Source organism: Toxorhynchites rutilus, chromosome 3 (genome assembly GCF_029784135.1).
Source record: "Toxorhynchites rutilus septentrionalis strain SRP chromosome 3, ASM2978413v1, whole genome shotgun sequence".
In the NCBI taxonomy this organism is placed as follows: domain Eukaryota; kingdom Metazoa; phylum Arthropoda; class Insecta; order Diptera; family Culicidae; genus Toxorhynchites; species Toxorhynchites rutilus.
Window position 1 is genome coordinate 80,443,766 of NC_073746.1, and position 25,853 is coordinate 80,469,618.

Genomic DNA, 25,853 nt, shown 5'->3' on the forward strand with positions numbered 1-25,853 from the left:
CCTTTGGTGACAAATGACGGTCGCGGCTCGCGGATTATTATTTTCTCGATAATTTGCGTTGATGGCATTGAGCTTCGTTTACCAGTTTGGGGGGCGTCAAAGAATAATTGATTTTCAGGCGGAATGAAAACGTTCAAAAAAAAAATTCTGAATGAAAATTAACTCCGCATTAAATTAGTATTTTATTGAAATGAAAAAACACTTTTGGCAGGTAGCAAAAATCTCATATCATTCTTTTTGAAGACAAATTTATATTATAAAAAAAGATTCAGTAACAATGTTGGAAATGTAAAGACAAATGGTACAACAAAAGTCAGGAATATGTGCTTCAAGTGATTAAATAACATGATGAGAAAATTTCCATTAAAATTTTAACGTTTGAAAACTGAGTTCGTGTCTACTAATCTGATAAATATTATACGACGAGTTTGGGACCTAAATTATGGCCCCTAATTGAAAGTCACCGTACCACTGCCATCGCGAATAGCCAGAAAATTGCGGTTCAAGCAACGTTCCGCATTCCGCATTTGGATGCAAATGAGTTAAGTCCTGTTATTCTGCCGTAGAGTCTATCAGATTCGAGTTTATCTGTTGTTTTTATGTTTCGAATTCATTTGAATGTCCCCAATATGGTAAATAAAAGAAAAACTTGTAGACGACTTTTCTTTTAATGCGTATTTCATTACCTTACGTGTAAAAATGATCTTTTCACTAAAATAGCTTCCAGTTGCTGGTAATATGAATGAAAAAAACTTCGAGTGCAAAGGGTTCAACTAACTTCGTATCAAGCTGACCGAGCTATTTTGCTATTTTGGATTCTGAATGGTCCTGAACGCTGAATCCAAATTATGAATTGATATAAAGTTTCAATTTATAGATCCAGTTTTCTGACTTTTTCAATTTAATATTCATCGACAAGATCCCCAATAAAAGTTTTCAGACTTCAGTTTACTGGCTCAGATACGAGATTCTTCTAGATTTATCTCTGATTTTCATGATTTTTGACACGGTTTCATGATTGCGACTCACAATATATATTAATCACAAATAATTCATGATTACAGAACCTACATAAAATGTTTCAAGCACAATTCATCCATTCCATGATTCGTAAATTGTGGCTCATAGAACAGGTTCAGAACTCGGGTTTGGATCTGAATCGTATAGGCAAATGATCTTCAACGGTATATGAAATATAGACATTTGATCTGAAAACTGTGCCTAGGTCCCGAAATCTAAATCTCCTACACGATAATGATTCTGGTCACAAATCACTGATCGTGGGTTGATTTCTAGCTCGAAGTCTATGTGCTAAAACATTTACCAGATTCACCTGATTTGACACGCTTTTGATCTTTGGATCTTTTACCCAAAATTAGGACAAAACTGAAAAGGACATTTTTTGACGACCATCAATCAAATAATCTAGAACATGCATTTGAAACCCTATCAAATGAATGGGTAAAACCTATTGAAGCCGTAGGAAAAAATTTTGAACAGACAATCAACTGATATTGAAATATTTGTTTTAAATTTTACTTCCTAAAACTTAGTTTCAACACTTTTCACTCTTTTGAAATTGCGATTTAATATTTGAATATAAGAAGTCAGAAGTATGATTTATAGCAACCTAAAATCTGAAGTCTAGGAGCTGGAACACGACTTCAGAATATGAAATCTGTATCTCCAATATTAGGTTTGGAATTCAAATATGCAAACGAAATACTTAGTCAAACTATTCAGAAAAAAATAATCTTAAATTCTGATCTCAAAACTGATAACGGAGTGCGAAGACTGATAATTGAAACATTGAGATCTTGAGTATTGATTTCTAGCACAAGAATACGGAATACAAACCGACAAAAATCGGTTGATTTTGGTTTAAGCAGTCTGTATCTGATATCCACGTTACAATTTACAACTAAATCTACAATTTGAGATTTGCACTCTCTATCGGAAAACCGTTACATAGTCATTGAGAGCACTGATAAACCGCGAAAAAAAGTTATACTTTACGGCAGTATGTACCGTCATGTGGGGCTACTTTGCTTTTTCCACTTATAAAATACAATAGACGAATTTCATGCTAACTCGTCTTAGGAGTTCACAGCATCATCTCAGATAGCAGTGAAACGTTATGGGTATAAACGCATGGATCATTTAAGCAACTTTGCAACCTTTGAAATATTCAAAAAAAATAATCAGATTACTTTTTGAAAAGCGTCAAAAAAGAATTCTTGAATTTTTCAAAAGAAATATAACTCAAAAGCTATAACACCTACAAAATTCCGGTCAAAGGATAAAATGTAGGAATTTTTCTGGATTTTCATAAAAAAACACCAAAAGTTAAAAAAATTTCGCTTAAAAAAATATTTGAAAAATTAAAATTCATTATTCTCAAAAAAGGATTTTTTTTTAAATTCCCAAAAACATTATATAAATAGCCATTACAATTTCCAACAAGTTGTCCATACATCGGGAGATGGGCATTTTCACAGGGAAAAAAGTTTTTCTAACAACATTTTTTTCATGTTTTCTTTGAAAATAAAAACAACAAATCCTAATTTAGTTCAAAATCAAGACAGCGATATAGTGTCTTCGACAAAGTTAGGGATCTCATTAAAATATGATCTTTCGTCGAAGACGTTAACTTTCTATATTTTACAGTTTCTGGAATATAATGCATTTTTGTATGAAGACATTTTTGTGTGTAAATTCTCGCGTTTGACATGTTCTCGACGTGTTTCTACATAGAAAAGAGTTTGCAGAACATGTAAATCGCGAGGATTTATACATAAAAATTACAAGTTAACCATTAATAGTTATTTTTCAACGAGAACATGAAAAAGTTATTGCTAGAAAAAAATTCCCTGTGAAAGTGCCCATCTTCCGATGTATGGACGACTTATTGGAAATTGTAAGAGCTATTCATGTAATTTCTTTTGAGAATTTAAAACAATGCGTTTTAGAAAAAAATGAGTTTTCATTTTTAAAATATTATTTTTCTCAGCGGAATTAAAAAAAAATGGTATTTGGTTCGTTTACGCAGTCTGAGATTCTAATTACAGAGATTTGAAACCGGAATCCCAAATTGATGTTTTCAAACTCGACCTCTTTGGTTATGGTTTTAGAAAGCTTTCATGGACCGTGAAAAATATTATTTTCCCGTTCGGATGTATGTGCAAAACGATTTCATGACTATCAATTTGCAGTATAAGGAAAATCGAAACAATTAGTGATTACAAGAATAATGGAGGCTATTGATGTGTTCAAAAATTTTTGTTTTGAAAAGTTTTTTTTAAAAGTAAATTTCAAAATCGTTTTATTTTTGAACAGTGCAACATTGACATAGTTTGGTTCTCTACGAAAAAATGTATTCAGAGATAATTTCATGTTAAGTTTACAAATAACTTCTTTTTTTTATTTAGTCTACGTGTACTATATCCAAAGGCTATTTTCATAAATTGTTTGTTTTGCAAAGAATATAGGTATCACACATTTTTTAGAGAAAAATCTCTTTTCGGAACATTTATGAAAACATACCCATTTTTTTATCCGTCGAAACAATTATAACATTTATGATCGATCGAACCTAGAATCAATAATATGAATATAAAAATGTATTATGATTTAAAAACTCACGATTTTTTGTTTGTATTTGGTTTCATAACAAATTAGCCTTGATGAGAGCGAAAACTGAAGCTCCCCACTTCGAACAGACACAAGCTAGGGCTAATGTGTCAAGCCGTTTCCATCGAATCTAGACGCGCCAATCAGGCCATCGGAATTTGTTGGGGGGAACAGCGTTGTGCCAGAGGAGAGCCATTTAAATGAAACCAAAACAATCCTAACTACAGTGTTTTCGATATAGATTTCATTCCCAAACTGAGAAAAAAGAGGGTGATTTTAATCACATTACGGTGTTGTTTTCCATAGCGGACGTTTCGTTTTTTTTCGCCTTGTTTGGCTCGGCATCTGTTTGGGGGAGGGAAACACGCGTTCGACCGGGTGCCTTCAGACTACCGAGTAGGACATCGATGTTATTTTTGGGCTGCTGCTGCTGCTGGAGACAGTTTTTTAAACGTTTGCGAATGTTGTTTCTGTGTTTATCGTGGGGCACATGTGTCCCTTCCTCCCTATTCGGAAATAATATTTGTGTTATTCAATTTTACCCATGAAAGAATGGGAATGTCGTACTTCGTGGAAAAAAGTCGACCGAAAAACAAAAAAAACAATTAAATGTAAATTCTCCTACGGTCAAATGGCGACCCTCTCTTTTCGGTTGCGTTTTTCTGCCATTACTGATAAAAACAATTTCTGTTTTATTGAAAAAATATCATTAATGAATGATATATGGTTCCCGGTGTGTGTGGCGCTCTGGAGTGTGGCCAAAGCTGTCATATTTATTTATGTATACCGAGTTTCGCTGAAACAACCGTGTGCATTGCTCTCTCGGCGGATCCCCGCAGGGATTGTATTTTTTTTACTGTACGAGGAGACCCGTTGGAATTACCCAGCGCCAGGAGGCATGATATATTACGAATTAAAGTATTACCGATAAGCAAGCCGAGCGGACCTGGCGCTGAGAATGTTTCGAGAAAATTGTACGGATCAAATTTGAGTCATGAAATATGAGCCAGACTCAGGAAGTGAGCGATGAGATAATCCCCGGGGGCAATCCACTGAAAAAAAAAGAAAACCCAAATGAGGGAGAGTATTAACATGCAATTTTATTGTTTGAACACAGTTTCAGATTTAATGCACCTCATTTAATGAACCAACGATTATCACCCAGTAATACTAGTTATCATTTGTAATTTTGTTTCCTGTTCTTATCGTGGTGCCACCATGTACGACAATCGTATGTTTAATCGTATTTTTACTGTTGAATTAAGGATAAACCAATTGACTACCCGTGCGCCTCCGGCTATGCCCACTCGTGAAATGTAACAATTAATTTTCAATCAACCACATTTCCGGCAGCAACAAAAAAATGGGTTTCAGCAGTGGAAAGGGCGGTTAATTGTATTACTGCCTCGGAAAAATACGAGTAATTTATGATTATTTCGTTTTTTGCCATTCGAGTTTATTTATTTGAACAGTAGGTAAATTTCCGGTTATCCGGTGATGGATTGAACCATTATGTAAATATGAAGTCACAATAATTGTATTACCTCATCGTTTCAGGCAGAGTAGCTATTGAGTATCCTTACTAACCCGTAACACTTTTTTTTCTCTCAATTCACCAACGCCACCACTAAAACAGTACGAGCTCCGTCTAGCGGCATCCGATAACCTGAAGGAAAACTACACGACGGTGGTGATCCACGTGAAGGACGTCAACGACAACCCGCCGGTGTTCGAGCGGCCAACCTATCGTACCCAAATCACCGAAGAGGATGACCGGAATCTGCCCAAGCGTGTCCTGCAGGTCTTTACAATCGATTCACTCTTGAATGCGTTCCGTTTTTTCTGCCGTTTTTAGTTTCCTCTATTGTCCCGGTTGAATTTTCTCGTGCTCCAGTGCGTGTGTGTATGCATGTTTTTCCTTTCGATTCAATGACTAAAATTAGCATGTGTCCATCATTATTTTTTTTCCACTGCCTGCATCCAAATCTACCCTCCCACTCCCGAAAGCCAAGTCCAATATTGAGTGGAGATTTTCATAGACTCGCTTTTCTTTGAACCAGATCGAAGCGCCCATCGAAGCGAAAATCTTCGAAGAATGGGAAATCTCCTGCACGACTTCAACAGCCAAGCATACCATTGGCCATGCCTTGCATGATTTATATTCTTTCACTTTCCCCTCCGGGTGGACCGGAGGATGGGTCGGGGAATTTCTCTCGCGCGTTGACTGGTGGCAAAAAACGACTCGGCGAACTGGCCTACGCGCAAGGATCGAAATAAAATATTTAATCACAATCCGGTCGTGTTTTGCATACCCCTTTTTTTCGAGCCGAAAGAAACATAATCCACAGAGGGCCCGAAATGAGAGGGGTTTACAAGAAAATGGAGCGGAAAAATTTCTAAGCCGTATTTTATGAAGTGGAAAGACCCGAAATGTTGAAATTATTTTCGCGTGCCGTTTCATAGCTGTGGATTATTAGCCCGGTATGGAACGGTGTTTAAATCAAAGCCACTTGTCACGTTTTCTGGGATTTGCGAGGATTGGCGAAAATTTAAAGATTACATTCGTGAGTAGTCGCAGTATGAATCGGTTTTTAATCCCTTTGTGCTGGTACAACAATTACCAGCGTATCGCTTCAAGTTCAGTCGAAATCTTATTAATTAATTCGCATAATTAGAAAGGCACATCAAAATGTCTCACATTATTGCCTTGAAAGCGAATCTCGATTGCGAATGTCTCTTGATGTTGCCGAACGCGGAACGAAAAGCACTCGAATCGACAGCGCACCCCCTTTTTCCCAGTTATTCATTCCTAGAACTGGGGGGACACTTATTTGGTAATAAAATTTAGAGTCAATTAAATTTCATCACCTCATTATCTCCGTGAAGGATGTCTCATTTATGGGACGGGGAATTGCTTCCGAGCTGGGACGGAGGAAACGCTGCTGCGTGGAACGCTCGACCCGGTTCCGGTTGTAGCAATTAACAGTTATTTCCAGAAGCTGTACATTATGACATTACGACGTCCCACACACAGAGCCACAGAGAGCCCATGGTTGAATGGGTATCTCCTTTCCATGCGGCCACAAATTAAACGGATCGTGCAGTGGTCGTAAACACTCCGTATTCATGGGTGCCTCTGAATGGCGCGTGCAATTCATTTTCTGCCCCGATGATCCGGGTATGCACATGCTGCTTCCCGGTCGCCGGCCGGTATGTTCCGGGGGGAAACACGGTGTAATCATCCGCCGTCAGTCGTCGTCGGTCACTTATTCATTCAAGGCTTGTTTCCGATGTTGTTCCGCGTTTATTGCTCGTAATTCCATCGACTCGGTCAATATAACACAGAGCGAGTCCATTCGCTAGTGTTGCATCAGCTGGCTGCCCGGGATCGGCGCGGATTTATACTTCGACTTCGGATCTCCTGAATTATGGATTCTCGCTGAGTCTGAGAAATTGTTGGTGCGACCCTCCGAAAATTGTGCTCTGTGCCAATGATTGAGTGCTGCTGGGAAGAAATTTTATGGATGCTCGTTTACGATAACGAGTGAAACTTCGCCGAAATCAGCAGTGCTCGGGAGCACCGGCCGGGTTTGATGTTATATCCGAAAGTTTGTTGGCGGACATATAAACCAATCGATAATCTACCGAAGCGTAGGAAAGTTTTTGCGTGCGATATCCGCTTCGAAAGTTCTCTCAATCAACGTCCGGGTAAGATAATTTGCCAACATCAACTAGAGGACTTTATTTGACTTAGTGCGTTGACAGTCCCTATCGCGTAGCATAGATCGTCAGAAGAAGGCGTATATCATGTTATACTATCTGAATCATTGGAGAATGAATTCCGGGTTGCATGTGAATTGGAGTGAATTGTAATTTATCATGCGTTGCTTTCACTGCAAAACATTTCTAGAAAACTATATACAAGATGATTAATAGTTCTGTTTCAAAACAAGAATGGGCCTATAATGTTTTGGCAGTTCTATGGGCTGTTCGAGTCGTTATTATTTCATCGGCAAAAACTAAATTCCTTTTGAAATCTGTTTCGTTTTTGAATGAATACATTTTAATCTGCAATTAACTACAGCTGATGTGTTAAAACTGAAAATTTAAAAAAAATAAATATGTTCTACCAAGATTTTTATCCCATAAATCAAACTATACTTTCCTTTGATCAGCATTTGATCGGTCATTGGAACGTCAAAATATTCCATAACACATGTCCAATATTTAAAATAAATACAAAAGAAAAGAATTCATTTTTCATATAAGATAATATACTATCCAATAAATTTTTTTTTTATTTTTCAATTTGAGAAAATATAGCATATAATGTATCACCTTATCAATTTCGGTTACTCGACCATTACCTTGTTCGCGGATGGAGCATCCACTCAACAATCTTTAACTTCGATAATCCCACAAAAAACAAAAAATAATCCCATGAACCTGGTACAGTCAACCCTCCTACTCTTATAGCGCGGTTTCCGTTCAACAATGTCCCAGCATGATTTTAACTGGATATGTTTATATGAACATTCAAGATAATCTTTTAGCCGTTTACGACATCGGTTTTGGGCAAGCTCTGGCTTTGAAGATATGATTCGCAAGGCAAGATGTGCTGCAAATTTAGCTGTCATTACCAAACCTATCAAACTACTTGATGAGCTTAAGGCAGTTCTATGGAAAAAGGTGCGCCCGTTTGGTTATTAAGCAGGGTTAGAAGAGCGGTAGAAAACGTCAGTAAGCGGAAGGGGGTTTATCTGAAACGTTAAAGAGAAAGGATGATCACAAGAGTTTAAATGAATTCTGCATTCTCTCATTATTTAAGTAGTATTCAGCTGCTACTAGTACTTTATTCGAAGACGAACGTTTTCAACATGAACTGTTGTAGAGTTCACGAATGTGCCCAAGCGTATTGTGTTTTGTTTTCCTAAAAAATCAGTATACTTTAAAAATGGTTACAGAAATAATGTGCAGATTGAGTATGCGAAGCTACTTCTTCAACTTCAGCATCATCAACGTCCGTAGTCCCCCTCTAGGTAGGGATCCACTTTTATTATCAGACACCCGAATGCAGTTTTGAAATTTTAACATTTTAATGAAAATTTTTAGTTTAGTTTTGAGGAAGGACTACGTCTTTAATTATAGGGGGTCACTCTACGAAAAACGTAATGTTTGTCTAAGAGTTTTCAAATGCATATTACGCTAAATCGTTCTTTCGATATCTGTTATAATATATACCATTAGACAACAAATTTGTCCAGAATTTTTTTCGCCTGAGACATCAACAGTGGAAATAACAACATAAGTGTACAATTTCACAAGTGTACAATTTCACAAATCTACCAACATTTGGATAAGAGTCGAAATTTGTTTACGTGCCCAAGTTTTTTTTTTTCGACGGCTTAAACATATTTTCAGCGATAAACAACTGATACACAGCTTAAAATGAGATAAATATCAGTAGGTAGACATAGTACGACTCGATAACGGATGTATACATTAATGTTCAGCAACGATATGACATGTTAAATTCAAGTGGATTTTTCATGTCACAGATACAGGTTTTAAAAATATGTAAAATACTAACAAAATTACAGTTTCGGCAAATGACATTGGTTTACTAATTGCATGATCATTGCGCAATGGTCCAGGAAGTGTATTTTAATGGAAATTAGCATCTAGAGCTCGATAGTTATTATCTAGACAAAAAGTCACAGGATGGTTGTGTCCGAGACACGACCGCATAGTTGACGTAGGATTCCGTTAGGCTATCTGTTGATATTGGATATGTTTGAAGAATTTCATCGTTAAACTCTTTGATAATGATATGGTGACCAGTCGAGTCGTTGGATGGTGCGTATCAGATAGAAGATGCCGAAGTGGAATGAGGTATGATGAAAACCGCCCTCTGTAACCCTAGATGTATGGATGAAATAAGGAAAAATACTCACCAATGTAATATAAGATAATTAGCAATACCGAACACAATTATCAATTTCTCTCATCAGTGCAAACATGTTACTTTAATATAGAGAAAACATATTTTAAAAGGAAAGGGTAACTTTGTTTTATAATTTTACTTTCTGAATGTTCATTCAACCCAATGCGAATTTTAATTGGACTTTCAACACCTAATACTATATGTAGAGCTTTTGGAAAACACTTTTTCGAATATTTCTTCACTTTTTCAATTTTTTCTTGCCGCATGAACTTGGGTGAAAATGAACACATCAAAACAGACAGCCTCAACCGAATGACCCGTTCTCGAGCGGAACACACCTTGGTTTTTATTTATGAAAATTGTAATAAATCGTTTCATATATCAAATCATTTTTAACACAACTGCTACCATATATAATATTACAATTACACTTGTGCTAAATTTTTCACAAGACACGATCGGTCATTGATATGAAATTTCACGAAGCAACCAACATTAAGGTTCCAAGTTTAAATTTTATTTGCTAGAATTAATCATATCACTCACCCTACTTGCAATTTAAAAATGCCCCTAACTTGCATATATTTGCAATGCCGATTTCCCTCGGGCACCTTGGTTTTGATATCTCTGTTAGGGAACACATTTCGGTGGGAACAAAAGCTCCCCCTACTTTCATGTATTTGCAATGTCGATTTCCCCCAGGCAGCTTGGTTTTGATGTCTCTGTTAGGGAACCATCGCATGTGTCGTCAATCTCGACCAATTAGAAGTTGATATTTCCCTTAGGATAGGGGTTGAGATTTTCCAATTGTTCGATAGTTAGTTTCATGACATATATTATTTTATTCAATATAAACAATTGTTATGGAGTGCCGAAATCGATTGACGTAAAAATTTCATCAATCCATCATGAAATGACTGAGCAATAAGCGTTTGAAATTGGACAATTTTTACGATGTGCTCGATTTTCGATTTTCAATTTGTACCCCAATATGTTCCCGAAAGACGTAATTCTACGTCAAACTGTCTTCGACATAGTTATTACATTTGATAGAGCGCTCATTTTCATGTCGTCCAAAAAAGGGTGACCAAAATTTTAGACGAAATAAAAAATCTAACTTTCTTATCTTCATAGATTGAGGTAAACATAGTTCGACATTGTTGTAGCTCCAGTTATTTTAAGTAACTTTTTAGAAAAAAGTGTTTTTCTATCTCTTGAAACAACCAATACAGCGCTTTTTTCTAAGTTGCGTTAGGATGACCATGAGAAAAACGGTTTTTTCCTCTAACTTTTATATTTCAAATTTTACATACAAACTGTATTCAGAAAACTTAAAGAACATACTAAGACAAACATTTTGCGATACCGAATTTGTCAATATCTCATCTCTGCTCAAAGTTGTTGATATTTTTTCCCCAAAAATACGCCCTCTTTATTTGTATGTCGTTCTTTCTGGGGCAAACATATAAAATTTTTATCGGCGGCATTAAAATAAGCATATTTGACTCTACATAATATGAGATTTTCAAATCTATGTTTATTCTTGTATTTGAGTACACTAAAATTGAAATCATGAGTTTTTGGGTAAAAATACCAACAATACGAAGGTCTCTCAAAAAATAAGTTTCAGTGCTTCAGAAATCGCGAAAAAATAAAGTTAGGACAAGGTGACAAGGTGATTTTCGTAATCAACGTTTTGTTTTTCTACATAATCGCCATTACGTTCGAGGCATTTTTCATAGCGTGACACGAGTTTTTGTATTCCGAGCGCGAACGCCTGTTTCATCACCGGGAATAAGTGATAGTCGCTAGGAGCGAGGTCTGGGGAGTAACACAGTCCATTTGAATTTTGTAACGCGGCGCGGCCCCATTCTGCTCTTGAGTAACGCGAGCAGAATGGGACCGCGCATTGTCGTGCTTCATCAAACACCTCTTCTCGGCCTTGTTGAAACTCTTTCCGCCATCGGTTAACCATTTGAAGACTCACACACCCTACACAATACACTGAACACAATTATCGATTCATTTCAGCACCACTATTGTTTTCCGCGCTCAGAAAACGTAACTCATATTTGGACGATTTTTAAGCGGCACTCAATAAAACACGAACGACGCGCCCAATCCGACCAAGGTTTCTTGCAAACTGCTTAGAAATGTTGTAAAATCACATGGTAAAAATTTTGTAGTTCCAACTTTTCATGCGAGATGGCGCTGGGGCACTGAAACTTACTTTTTGAACGACCCTCGTATCTTTGAGTAGTACTAAGATGTTGACAAGTTTTGCATCGCAAAATGTTTGTCTTAGTAAGCTCTAAAAGTCTTTTGAAGACAGTTTGCATGTAGAATTTTAAAAATGAAAGTTAGAGTAAAAACCCGTTTTTCTCATGGTCACCCTTACGCAACTTAGAAAAAAGCGCTATATTGGTTGTTTCAAGAGATAGAAAAAAAAATTGTTCTAAAAAGTTACTTAAAATAACTGGGGCTACAACATTGTCGAACGATCCATAAAGATAGGAAAGTTATATTTTTTATTTCATCGAGAATTTTGGTCATCATAATTTTTAAAACAACTTTGTCGAATACAATTTTTGTCTAGAGAATAACTGTCGAGTGGTATATGCTAATTTCCATTTAAATGCATTGGACCATTGTGCATTGGTATGAAGGAGTCAACTACATGTTGTGTGTCCATATCCACAGACTGAAATAAAAGGAAGGTGAAAGGGAGTGAAAAGGTGAAAAGACGAGGTTTTTTCATGACAATTCATTACATTTCACAAATTGAAAAAAAATAATAGCGAAAAAACAAGATTCGATACAGCCAAATGTACCGCTAAAAGTCATGTGAAAAGCGTCGTGCAACCCATTTAAATTTTGGTTAAAGAATTAATTGTAGTAATTTGTTAAAATTTTCATTGAAATATAGATTAAAAAAAATAATTCTAGAAAAAAAATATTTTTTTCAAAAACTAAAATTATTTTTTCACAAAAATCAAATTATGGACAATTTTTTATTTCAAATTATGGACAAAAAACTATAGGAGGTTGTGTCCAAGATACGACCGCATTGTTGACGTAGAACTACACTGTTATTTTATATAAGTCGCCATACATTGGTGGCTTGAAACTACTAGGAGTATGAACACTTCTCATCATTTTGCGCTATTCTCAGAAGAAACGTATATGTCAATATTACTGGCCTCGAAAAAAGTTGCATTACTTTCTCATGCTCTAGAGAAGCGCAGCTGTCACCCTTAGTGGAGGAGGTTTTGCTACTAGCAAGCGAAACCTAATCACATACAAAATTCCAGAACGACATTTACTTTCTTGGTGATTAAACAAGCGAAATGAACTCTTTTTGTTAATAACAACCTCGAAAACAGTAGCAATGATTCATTATGATCAATATTAGCGCAAATGTAATCCTAGTTGAAGGCAGTTTTGCGATTGACACGCAAACCCAAATAACTTATATATAACATTCCAGTAAGGCATTCAAGATGCTTGGTATTCCCAAAATAATTTCTCAACCTTAACGCCTGCTTTGCCATAATGTCAGTTGATGCAGAGATCGAAATGCTCGCCGATTTGAGACGAAAAACATCCATGCGAGCAGAGATCGAAATCCTCGCTCGGATGCACGATAAATATTCAATCAATCAATCTACTTTTCGATGAACTGTGTATTGTTGATATTTTCGTCTCTTCGTTTTCACCGAAAATTCTTTTTCAGAGAGAAAGAGATGTGGAAAATCTCGTTCTCGGAAGTTCAACGAGAATGGTTTTTCGTCTCTCATTTGGTACTGAAACTATGGAGCGAAAAATCATAGCTAACTTTACCAACGTTAATCTGTTAGGAAAGCGTCCAAACGATCTGCATTTGGACAGCGTCTGAATTGTACAAATATTAATCCATCTCATGTTCACTTCACGATGAAACCCAATATTGCCGCATATTTTCATGCAATGTTTTCAGCTGTACTGAAGAAGTAAAAAACCATTATCGGCATCAAGGAGTCACTGAAAACGAAACAATTTTTCGGCATTTTTTTATATTCTCGGCTATCCCTGTGGGTGAAAACGGATGTTTTTCGTCTCAAATCGGCGAGCATTTCGATCTCTGCATGCGAGAGAATATTATACGCTCACTTCAATTCTCGCGAGAAACGCAGAACCGATTTTTATTTTTCGGTGAGTTATGATTGCCGAAAAATGGTCTCGTTTTCAGTGACTCCTTGATGCCGATAATGGTTTTTCACTTCTTCAGTACAGCTGAAAACATTGCATGAAAATATGCGGCAATATTGGGTTTCATCGTGAAGTGAACATGAGATGGATTAATATTTGTACAATTCACATGCTGTCCAAATGCAGATCGTTTGGACGCTGCTCTAACAGACTAATGTTGGTAAAAGTTAGCTTTGATTTTACGCTCCATATTTTCAGTACCAAATGAGAGACGAAAAAGCATTCTCGTTGAACTTCCGAGATAGAGATTTTCGACATCCCTTTCTCTCTGAAAAAGAATTTTCGGTGAAAAGGAAGAGACGAAAATATCAACAATACACAGTTCACCGAAAACTAGATTGATTGAATGAATATTTATCGCGCAACCGAGCGAGAATTTAGATCTCTGGTTTAATGCATTGATGCATTCTCAAAGGTACCAACAAAGCCCTTATGATGACGGAAAACAAACAATGTTAACAGCTTTGAAAAAGACTGAATTATGCCACACAGCTTGTTCTCTGCTGTAACACCCATCGATGCGAATTCGCTGATGAGTTTATCAAGAGCGACCGCCTTCACCACCAGCGACCGACACGCCGAAGTCGCCTTCTTCGCTGTTGTTCGACGCGGTGTCACACTCGCGAAGGCTCGGTTCAGTGCGAGCGCTTTTCACTGCACCAACATCGCGTGCATCATTAGAAATACTATCCTAGTCATACATTTAAAATATCTGAAATCAATTCCGAGTTCATATCGATTCAATGAAAAAATCCTTGATAAACATCAGAATCGAATGATTTATTGAGGTACATCGTGTACAAATATTGCATTTTTAATTACTACCTCCATTCAGTTTCAGTTCATATGCGACTCATTTTTGCTCATATATAATATAAAATTGATAAAAAAAAAAACAATTTGCATGAACCTTTTCAGACACAAGCAATCTTGAACGTCGTCAATCATGATTAAATCACGTGCTACATGCATGGTTTGATGTGGCAAGCCTTTTGGCCAACGTCCAACGTCGATATCACACCGACAATTTTTTTCTCATCGACATTGATTGCAATTGCTGTCAATTGCAGGAAATTATCGTCCCCACGTCGTTTTCAGCCGACTGTTAATCACATTATCTACACACATACATTCTCTGTTACTCTCTGTCTCTTTTCATTTCCCAATTTGGCCTCTAAATTGGCCACCGGTAGTACAACCTGACGCTGGTCGCCTCGGACAGTTTGAACGAGAACAAGACGATTATCGTGATCAACGTGAAGGACGTGAACGATATGCCACCGGTGTTCGGCCAGCAGCTGTACGAACGCACCATGGACGAGGAGCTGGATGTGCCTCTTCGAATTGTGCAGGTCCATAGTTTACTGCGGGTGGTCACAGTTGATCAGCCCCCTCCCAGAAGGTGGGGAGGGTCGCAGGCGATTAGTGGCTAATTTAGCGGGTTCCGGATTCAGGCTGTTCTCTTTCTCTCTGTAATGTCCTCTAACCGCACACCCAGGTGTCAACCCGCGGGGTACTAACCCTCCCTCCCGTTTACACGGCGGTTTTCCGCACGCTCTATCCTCTGTGCAGTATGTTCGGTGCTGTAACCAATAACTGTAGACACAATGGTGACGGTATATTTACTAACTTTTCGCATCAAATTACGACAGCAAACACCCAATTGTACCCATTTCAAAACCACAAATGTTCGCCTCTTGAAAATGGTGCTAACGTGAACGTGTTAACGAACATATTTCAGTGTGACAATGACATAAGGGGGGGGGGGGGGGGTTGTCCTGATTTGTATGCTAACTTCTCGTTCCCCGCCGAAACCGAAGAAGTTCTGCCAACATCGCCGGACAGATCTCGGCAATGGCAAAGTTTGGTAAATGTGGCGAAGCGCTATTGAGCGAGCTAATTAGTAATTTATGTGCTTGTTTTCAGTTCCCTAAAGTGCTTTTGTATCAACGGCTTTTAGTCGGGGAATTTTAGTTTAATCGGATTTACGAGAAAAGCATTGACTGGCGATGTCTCTCCGGGAAGCTTCACAGCGTGAATCAAATTCCATTGCAGCTTATTCGAGTCGCTCAGTCAAACTTTGCCACGTGTATCCAGAAAACCTGTTCGCTATTCAAATTTGCCGCGACAAGATAAATTGATCTTCCTGACAGTTGCTCAATAACTGAATATTTCTCCAAGGAATTTATGTGTCAAGTTTGAATGGTTGAGGGAAAATTTGATCCAATTAATTCGAAAACTCACGAAGTTTGATCGAATTTCACTGTTGATGTTACTGATGCAACTTTGTCGAATTTTTCAAGAAGAATAATGTCGCTCGTCCCGCACCGTGACACTTTGATGTTGTTTCTCCCCACGGGAAAAAACGTTCCCACCCACTTGGGCTTTCCCGAAACGACGTCGACGAAAAATGAACTGTAAATATTTTTATTCTATTCCAATTCCCCCGAATGGTTGTAAGGGTTCCCGGAAGAGTGAGTAAATGCGAACGCTCATCTTTCCACCCTATTGATGAATGTTCAGCCTTACCTTCTCCAGTTCTGCCTTGTTCACGAATGGGAAAACGAATAAATTGGATCACTCACCGCCCTCTCCAAACAAGCCCCGGGCTCTCTTTTTTTCCGGGAATTCCTCAGCATCTGAGATACCCGAAGGCAATTCCAGTTATCGGTCGAATAAAATTTGATTAGAATCCCATAATCCGATTTTATGAACACTAAATGACTTTCCTAGACATCAGAGAGAAATTCGAGATTCCCGGAACAAGGATGTCTTCATTTCTCACCCAACCGTTATGTTTGATTTTATGGAGTTCTAGTGAAAAAAAAAAACTCAACTGCCAGAGCGCCAATGATCCGTGGATTTGTTTTGCCGACTTCCCCGTACCGTTTCCGGTCCATCCTGTGGCACCAGTATCCGGTTTTATTCGCAAACCTCAATCCACGGAAGATGGTGCCAGGGCTACTTTTGATTGCCGATTGCGGCGGGGATGAGGAGAGGCTCGAATCGATTGAAGATCTACTTCGGAAGCAATCAAAACACGAAAGTTGCGTGTTTTCAGTGCGAATAACATTCTCAAATTTCGTTCGATGAGTGACGGAAAAGTTTAATTACTTTCCGCAGTGACGTCTTCACACGAGCACGGAACCTGTTTGTTTGAGTGATTGAGCGAAGGTTTGCTGTATCGGTAACCAACCATGGAATGCGCATTAGATTTAAAAAAAAATCCTCTTAAAGTTTTTTCATTGATCGTGGAAATTTGTTACGAGCCTATCGAGAAATGACTATGGTGAATTGAAATTCTAATCGAAATACATAATAGTCGACGCGAGGTACGGGAATCGTTTTTATAGTTCATCCCCAAAAGTTCGACCTTCTCACCCCGAGGCACACACTAACTGCTTTTTAAGCGAGCCGATTTGGACACATTCGAAATAACAATCACCCGCCGCTTATCGTGGGTTTCCCCAAAGTTGAAAATTCAATTAAAATCTCGTTAAAATAATTTGTTCTGGGCTAACGCAGCCGCGAGACCTCCGGCTGCCTCGAACATACTCTCCTCCGGAGGGGCTTTGCAGAGGAGGAATTCACTCGACCAGGACCAGGAATGGCATTGGGAGCGAAGGAACTTTACTCCACTTTTGCTGCACTTCGCCTTCAAAAGGAAAGACAATAACGGAGATTTTCCTCCGTTCCCCCGTTTGCACCCGGGCGGCCTTTCCCCTCCACAAAGTGGAGCACCCGAAGAAAATAATGTGGACTTTCGAAAGTTTGATTTTTTTTTCTTTGTTCCGACCCCACTTCACGTCTACCTTCGCTAACACGAAAATGAACAGAACATGGAAAGTTTTGCTTTATTGCTGCAAATTCGGAACTACTATGAATGGACTTGGAAAAGCGCGGGAAAATTATTTGGAGCCATGTTTCGGCCCCTTCTCTGCATAAAGTTTAAGCCGGGCAGCTAAAATTTTCAGGGTTTTTTTTCGCTCAAGAAAGACAATATGTCCATAAGAAGTTTTGCTGTCCTTGACCTTAAGAGAAATCTTAATTCTAAGAGTATCTAATGGATAAAAGGAATACGTCGAAACTTATTCAGTTTCAAACTAAGCTAAATTATGTTCCTCTCTAACATATGATATGTCGGTAACGTGTCGCTTTTTACGCCACAGATATATACCGCAGCCTGTCAAACCAGATATTTCTTAGTGATTTTCGACTGTTTCAGATGTTTGAAAATGTCTGGCACCTTTCCCCCTCGGTTGCCGTATGAAACTTCTGCCCAGCTGTTTGAAGTTTGCCTTGATGTAGGATTCGTTTTTCTAAATTTTGCCTGCTATGATCTAATTATTGTCAAATTACTGATTGTGTGTATAATTTAATATAACTTAGAACGTCAACAAACAACAGCTGTTATGATAGTGTACGCCTTTTTTTTTTTTGGTTGAAATTTGAAGGTGTTTTAATCAAAATGACAAACAAGAGGAAAGAAAAGTGAACGCTAATAATCATACTGAGCTGTCGTGGGAATTCGTAAGGTAAAATAGCCCCCTCATTGTGCATCGCGAATGACATGATAGCCTAGTCTAGATAGCAAAGTCACTCTCTTTATCCTCAATGTCGACTTTCAGCTACTCGCTCATGCTCGAGACTATAACAGAAAAAAACACGACTACAAATCTCATCTAATGAGAAACTATAGTCACGCCATTCGCCTTTTCTAATACTATGAATCGAGTCATCTCACGCCATTTGTCGTGCAGAATAAAGGCTTGCAGCTACTGTCAGAAATATCCATCCTACAGAGCTGAAAATCAAATGGAAATAAGAGGAGACTTAAAACAAACCTCGCTGCGGAGTATCAATAGTACGAATACTACGAATTAATCCCAGAACAAGTATTCCGATTATGACTACAGAAGTGACTAGCTCCATCGGACGACTTCTTAGTGCAGACACCAGCTGTTGAATGGCACACAAGCTGAGAGGTCGTATTGCCCTTAAATCCCTTCAGCTCAACAATGCATACGGTAAAAAATATAGAAATTTGACAACTATGTTGTGGATAAGTCTTAGGAGTTCACTGACGAGACGAAGATTACCCTTTTTGGTTAGGCTCTACACTTGGTCACAATAGTGAAATACAATAGCGAAACAAAGGGGTACAATAACTGCTTCTGGAACTGGGAGCACACAGTTCAACGGATGAACAAGATAGTTTATTTGAATATTCTGAAACGCAATCTGCAATCCACTGTGCAGAAATTGAATCTCTCCCATGGCTACTACTTCTTACAGGCCAATGATCCTCAACAGATAGCTTTTATCGTTCATTAGTGGCTACTACTTAATGTCCTCAATCGAGTATCGATCGCAAAATATAATTCCAAAACACAAAACGGTGCTAAAGAACGCGCTGCAACAGGTGATTTGGGATATTATTCAGTCCTAGCTGATCAAAAGATCTGATGAAACCAATGCCCGACGTTTGCGGACAGTGCTGGATTTCGAAGGCGATTTGTGACCACTTATTCACTACCTTCGAAAAATAAATTTGTATACTACCACGTTTGAGTAAGTGGAAGAGTGAAATGATTGTCTCGAAAATATAAAAACTACTGAATTGCTCAATGTTGCGATTTGTTGTAAATTGTTTGCTTAAGGTCTGTATCAGCCTGTTCTATCGAGTTACTCTCAACTCAACAAAATTTGCAAAAATATTAACGTCTTTGCCCAATTTTTCCAGTAGAACATACCAGACTACGCAATATCTGAAATTGAAGGATGTCCAATTCCGAGCTCCTGTGGTCACTACCGTAATGTAGAATATATGTAGAATATAGAGCCCTGCTAATAGAGGGGTCGGTTACCAGATTTCGATTGGTTTATGGATGTAAACAAACACTGTTTTCTAATCAATTCCTTTTTTTACCGAGAAAACTTGAAAATGCAGTTCATCCTCATGTACTTATGATACGTACATCTATATAAATAATTTAACTTAAGACCACACAATTTACTTACCACGGAACTTCATTTTATAATGTGGCGAGATAACAGCTCCAGTGGTTATGTGGATAGCGTGGTCGTGTGGAACATACTTTAAACCGATCAGGTTTTGGTTCAATTGGTTGGAATTTTTTTGGTACAATTTTCATGCATATATGAAAAAAAAATTACACTCTTGAATAGGTGCTTTTATTTATGAATTTAACAGTTTATCACAAGAAAAGACATCTTTTCTGCCAAGATGATATCTTTTCTGCCAAAACTAGTTTGGGTGTACTCTCGAGCTAAGTTGAATGACAAGGAATACCAGAAAAAATACAAAAAATGCGCTACTCTCCAATACTTGTATATCATTTGAAAATATACAGGTAAACTTCGATATAACGTACATTTCATTTTCAAAATTGTACGTTGTATCGAATTGTACATTATATCGAAGCATAATAAAGTACTCACAAACGAAGTCTATAATACATTATTGTGTTGCTGTTTTAGTACAGTTAATGAATAACTTCAATCAGAAGACGAAGCCAACCTTTCTCATGATGTTTCCCTTCGTACTGTTGATTAAAGCTTGTTTCATTTAGAATCCGGAATCACAAAACCAGCTGTATTTCGGGATTGATTGAAGATACAAAACTTGTTTCAGCATCACAATACAGATAATTTATTGTTCTATCAGAAAAACAAAATTGAAAAAAAATTCCTTTACACTTTGGAAATGTGTACGTTATATCGAGTGACGTTATATCGAGGGTACGATATATCGAGGGTACGTTATATCGAAGTTTCCCTGTATGTGCTATAGAAATATAAGGTCAATATGAGCGAGCGAAACAGGAGATACATCACAAATAAGATATAGATAAAGGTTCTCGTTTATGCTCTTCTTTTTACTTATAGAAAACACTTTCCAACTACATTTTATAATGAGGTGTAATATTATCACACATTTATACAACAGCACCAGTAGCTATGTGGATAGCGCGATCGTGTTAAACAGCCTTGCATTCCATCTGGCCTTGGTTCGATCCCCGTTCACATCGGATGGACTTTATTTAATACAATCCCAAAAGAAATGAAAAAAGGAAAAAAAGAAGAGGTCGCTCATACAAACATTTTAAAGCCTTTGAAATAGCTCATTATTTGCTCATTTGACCCTTCAGCACATGAAAAAGCATTATTTCAGCCGAAGATGAGATGTTTTCTGCCAACGCTAGTTTGAACGATGAAATGTCTCCGGCAGATATAAGTTGCTCATAAGTTCCTGATTTGGTGAGGTTTTTACAGGTGCAGGAGCGAAAATCAACATTTGCATCACAAACGGACCGATAGACTCATAGTAGTACAAAGAGGATTACCTCAGAACACGTTCATAAGAGCACACAAAGTGCAGTTTTGGCCAGATTTGGTGAGTTATAACAACATCCGGGAGGTTGTTCAGTTGTTCAATTGCTCCAGACTATACTCAATAGAAAATATTCAGCAATTATGTAGCGGAAGCTTACGAATAGTGGTAAAACGTCTTGAAACACTGCATATATGACTAGCTCTAGGAACAAACTTTCCAAAAAGGCTAAAGTGTGTAAAGTTTGATGGCGTGTATCATGAGAAATGTGCGCACTTAAATTATTTTCATATATTTTCATCTGATAAAATACCTTTATTTTTATCGGTTAATATTTTTAGCATATCACTCCATTCCCGAGATGTGTGTGATTTGATCCGCACGGATTTTAAGTGGAGAATTTTTATTTCCAGCTAAAAAAAATACAGCTCGATTGAAATTCAACTTCAACGCAATTCAGCTCCCTTTCGCAATAACTTTGATGACATAAAAATGTTAAGATGTTCGAATGAACAAGTTTTTACACATTGTCTAGGAAAAACACAAAAAAACTGATTCGATTATAATGCAATGTCGATCTTTTCTTGACATTCCTCGCATCAACTTCAGGGCACTATGTTGGTTACCTCAGTCATTTTATCACTCCATCTGTTTATCTCCGTAGTACCCGAATTACTTTGACCGGCTAGGATGTTTTCACGCTTACCCTGATTCGCTGACCCGTGAACTATCAGACGGCAGGAGTAGTGATACATGGGTTTGCAGACATTTTTCTCGGTGGAGAAATTTTTAAAGTCAATATCAAGAAAAAGTTGCACCGCGTTATCTTTATCAAAATTTCGGTAGCATTTGGAAAAATTAACGCATGAAGAAAAAAAATTCGCAGGAGGGTCATGTCCGAGACACGTCGGCATAGTTTACGTAGGATTCCGTTAGGCTATCTGTTGATTTTGGATATGTTTGAAAAATTACATCGTTAAACTCTTGATTTGGGTTTAATGTCTCTGTTAGGGAACACATTTCGGTAGGAACAAAAGTTCCCCCTACTTTCATGTATTTGCAATGTCGATTTCCCTCAGGCAGCTTGGTTTTGATGTCTCTGTTAGGGAACCGCCGCATGTGTCGTCAATTTCGACCCGAAAGACGTAATCCTACGTCAAAACAGCTTGTTTTTCGATGTGGATCGCATAACTCTTTCAACCAGAAGCCGCCCGAAATGGGAATAAAAACAAACGATAACCTTCTCGTAGAAAGATCCTCCGGAGGGTACTTTTATTGGAGTTGTATGTCTTACCAATATCACCATCCGAGAGCTGTGGCGATTTATTCTCAATACACTCCAATCCAGCTGCTGATCCTTTTTTTCGCCCATTCGAACGACATTTTTATTTTCACCCAGACGTTGAGGGCGAGTGGAAGATTTATCCAAATTAAGCTATGCTACCCTACTCAAGACTGACCACGCCGAATATCAGCAGAGGGGTACCAGATTAATTCATTTCTGTTGGCTGGCTTTCTGATTCACCTCTTTTTACCTGTATGAATCGTAACAAAACATTCATCAGTGAAAAAGGATAATTTATCAAATATTCTGTCAAAATCGACCACTACGAGCGCTACTGTAAAAATGACAGTGTGTCCAAATGTTGAGTGATTCGAGTTTTAATATCTTTCTAATCTACTTTTGTCACTTCAAAAACGAACATAATTGAAACTGCTTTATGTTTACGTAATAATGAGGAATAGATGGGATTAACATCCATGCCGTACCGTATCCTAGTGTTATATCTATCTGAAACCATCAAGAACTCAATAAGGCAGAAAGCATTCTATCTACAGGTGCAGAACATCTTGTTATTGATATTGTTTTTTATCAGGGGAGTCGCCTACTAGAATTAATTACCTCGTGATGTAAAGCCCTTCACTTGAAAATAATAAACAGAATAAATATATAAATGATCAATAAATTATAAATAAAATAAAAACGGTAAATGTCGTAAATAACGTTTATTTCTTCATATAAAGTCAGTCATGACACGTAATTAACTGCTCTGTTAAACATGACAAAAAATTTAACTTATACCACCTGAAAACACTCATACAAACAAAATCAAGCGAATTGATTTTGTTGACGAATAAATAGACTTTTATTTAAAATATATTGGAGCAAAACAGACTCCACATTTTCTTTCATGGCAAATAGTATAAAAGGGGCACTATATGTATAAGAAAATGCAATCAAGAAAAGAAAATTTATGTCCGGGCTTTACAGAATCACTCTCATTCATTAATTTGCACTCAATAATAAACCAACTGCATTTCATGAGGCACCTTATTCACGCTCTCCATATATTGCTGTTCTCTTTTTTTACGTTCAATATATCTCTCTTCCTTCGTGCGCACTCCTTTCGTCTCAGTTCGTTCGTTTCATTCTTCGAAAATGACGAAGCGAAGTTTTCAATCGTCATATTCAGAGCGAATAGAAAAATTCATTCATTCGAGCAGTTTATGTTCAAATGAGGGGTTCGTTGTTGTATTGGAAATGTACTCACTGAAACAAATGAAAATGGTGAGGAAAAAGTTTGTGCAGTTTAGTTGTGTAATCAGCTGTGTCGGCACCGGTGATGTGCGTGGTAAGCGTGACTGATATGCCCTCCTATACTGCCTTTCTACGAATAGTTGTTCCATGTTACTTTTTGACAATTTTCACTTTTCTTCATAAAACGATGTTTTTATGCCTAATCTTCTTGAAAAACACAATAAAAGTCATCGTTTGTTCCCAGCTTTAAAAAGAACAACATCAAGCACAATTGCCCAATGTTGATATTCTATGCATAACTGTCCCGCCATGTATTTTTTGTAGATCGAAAATGAATGAATCGGTTCAAGTACAAGAATTTTATGTCACGCTTTAAGCAGGGCTAATGCACTCATTTCTGGTTTGGAAGAACGAACTAATTCTCGAACAAATAAAAAAAAAGTTTAACAGAACACGTGTACACCTTGTAAGCGAATGTCTAATAACAACATGATTTATATTCCGCAAAGTATTGCAGATCACTCCCTTGTTCATAAAACGATGTTTTCATGCATAATCTTTCGAAAAAACACAAAAATAAACTTATTGTTTGTTCCCAGTATTTCAAAAAATAACATCAAGTTCAATTATTCCATGTTGGTATTCTAGGCATTCAAATGAGGGGATCTTTTGACATTTCTTTAAACAATAATTCTCTGCTTATTAAAACCCAGTGTATTGCTAAACCGAAATGCTTAAAGCTTCTGGTAGACAAATATGCTAGAAAACATTGAAATCGTTTCTCTCAGTTGCTGATTTTGGAACACGGGACAACTATGCGTAGAACGGCAGTATACCTCATTCAACACTATTTGGTTTGGAAGACGATCCGGGCCAAAAATGAAACGAATGAGCAATCAATCGAGTAGTTCCATGCGTCGATGAAAGCTTCTGCTTTCCGAATGAAGGGGAAACGATACACTGCGTTTCACAACTATAGAACCATTAATTTCTTCTGAGTTTCCAGAGATATGTGAGAAGTCGGTTGAATTGAAGTATATAGTGTAAGAGTGCACCCGTGGCCGAGTGGTTAGCGTCTCACATTATCATGCCGGGTGTTCGGGTTCGATTCCCGTTCTGGCCGGGGGATTTTTCGTCAAAGAAATTTCCTTCGACTTGCACTGTGGTCATGCGTATTCAAGAGCTTGCCCCTCGGAATACATTCAAGGCGTGTTATTTGGCTTAAGAAATCTCGACCAAGTATTAATAAATGACGCTAGTTAATGCATACGTTGAGACGGCAAAAGTTCCACAAGGGAACTTTAACGCCATTCAAGAAGAAGTGTAAGATATAACAACTATCTTCATTTAAAAGACTGGCCATTCGAACTTTATTGTTGTGTTCAGGCACGAAACATTCAAAAAAATTACAAGATTACAAGCAGTATGAGTGATTCGAAGAGCTTAAACGAGCAGTATCCTCTGCGTAGAACGAAATACACACTGCAACATGGCACAGCTTGGTCAAAACCACCCCGAATGGGTTATTTGAAACTGATTGAGAAACTAAAGATGACCTACGAATTAGAAACTTATTGTAATTCATGTGATATTGACGTTTATTTTGTAAAAGAGTTAGAGTTTTTCCATATGGTTCTATAGTTATGAGACACTGGAATTTTTGTTTTTTGAATGTTTCGTGCCTGAACAAAACAATAAAGTTCAAATGGCCAGTCTTTTAAATGAAGATAGTTGTTATATCTTACACTATATACTTCAATTCAACCGACTTCTCACATATCTCTGGAAACTCAGAAGAAATGAGTGGTTTTATAGTTGTGAAAACGCAGTGTAGCATAAATGAACGAAATGAAGAGACTATTCCGATTCCACGTAACCTCGATAAACTAAAATGCATCAATCGAAATTTTCCATGGCTGAAGTGAAAGGGAAATGAAAAAAACAATCACATAAATTTCTTAGATTTTCAAAATGACATCTGACTTCCTGATTTGTATCTCTAATGATTTGTTAATATTCAATCAAACAAATCTCTGTGTGGCAAGCCTGGCCTGCGATGAGACATCCTTAGAGCGTTACTCAACTTCTTTTGGACACTGTATAATCGTTATTATAGAGGAGGATTGTAAACTCGTTTA

General features: G+C 37.6%; 1 protein-coding gene across 2 annotated transcripts in view; it reads left to right on the forward strand.

Annotated features, from left to right (window-relative positions):
- The window catches only part of LOC129776330 (neural-cadherin), a 107,521-nt gene that overhangs the window by 44,224 nt on the left and 37,444 nt on the right, over positions 1–25,853 (forward strand). For both annotated transcript variants that reach the window (XM_055781916.1, XM_055781917.1), the window contains exon 4: positions 5,267–5,431. In XM_055781916.1, the coding sequence (XP_055637891.1) occupies positions 5,267–5,431 (165 nt within the window). The remainder of the gene's footprint in view (positions 1–5,266; positions 5,432–25,853) is intronic.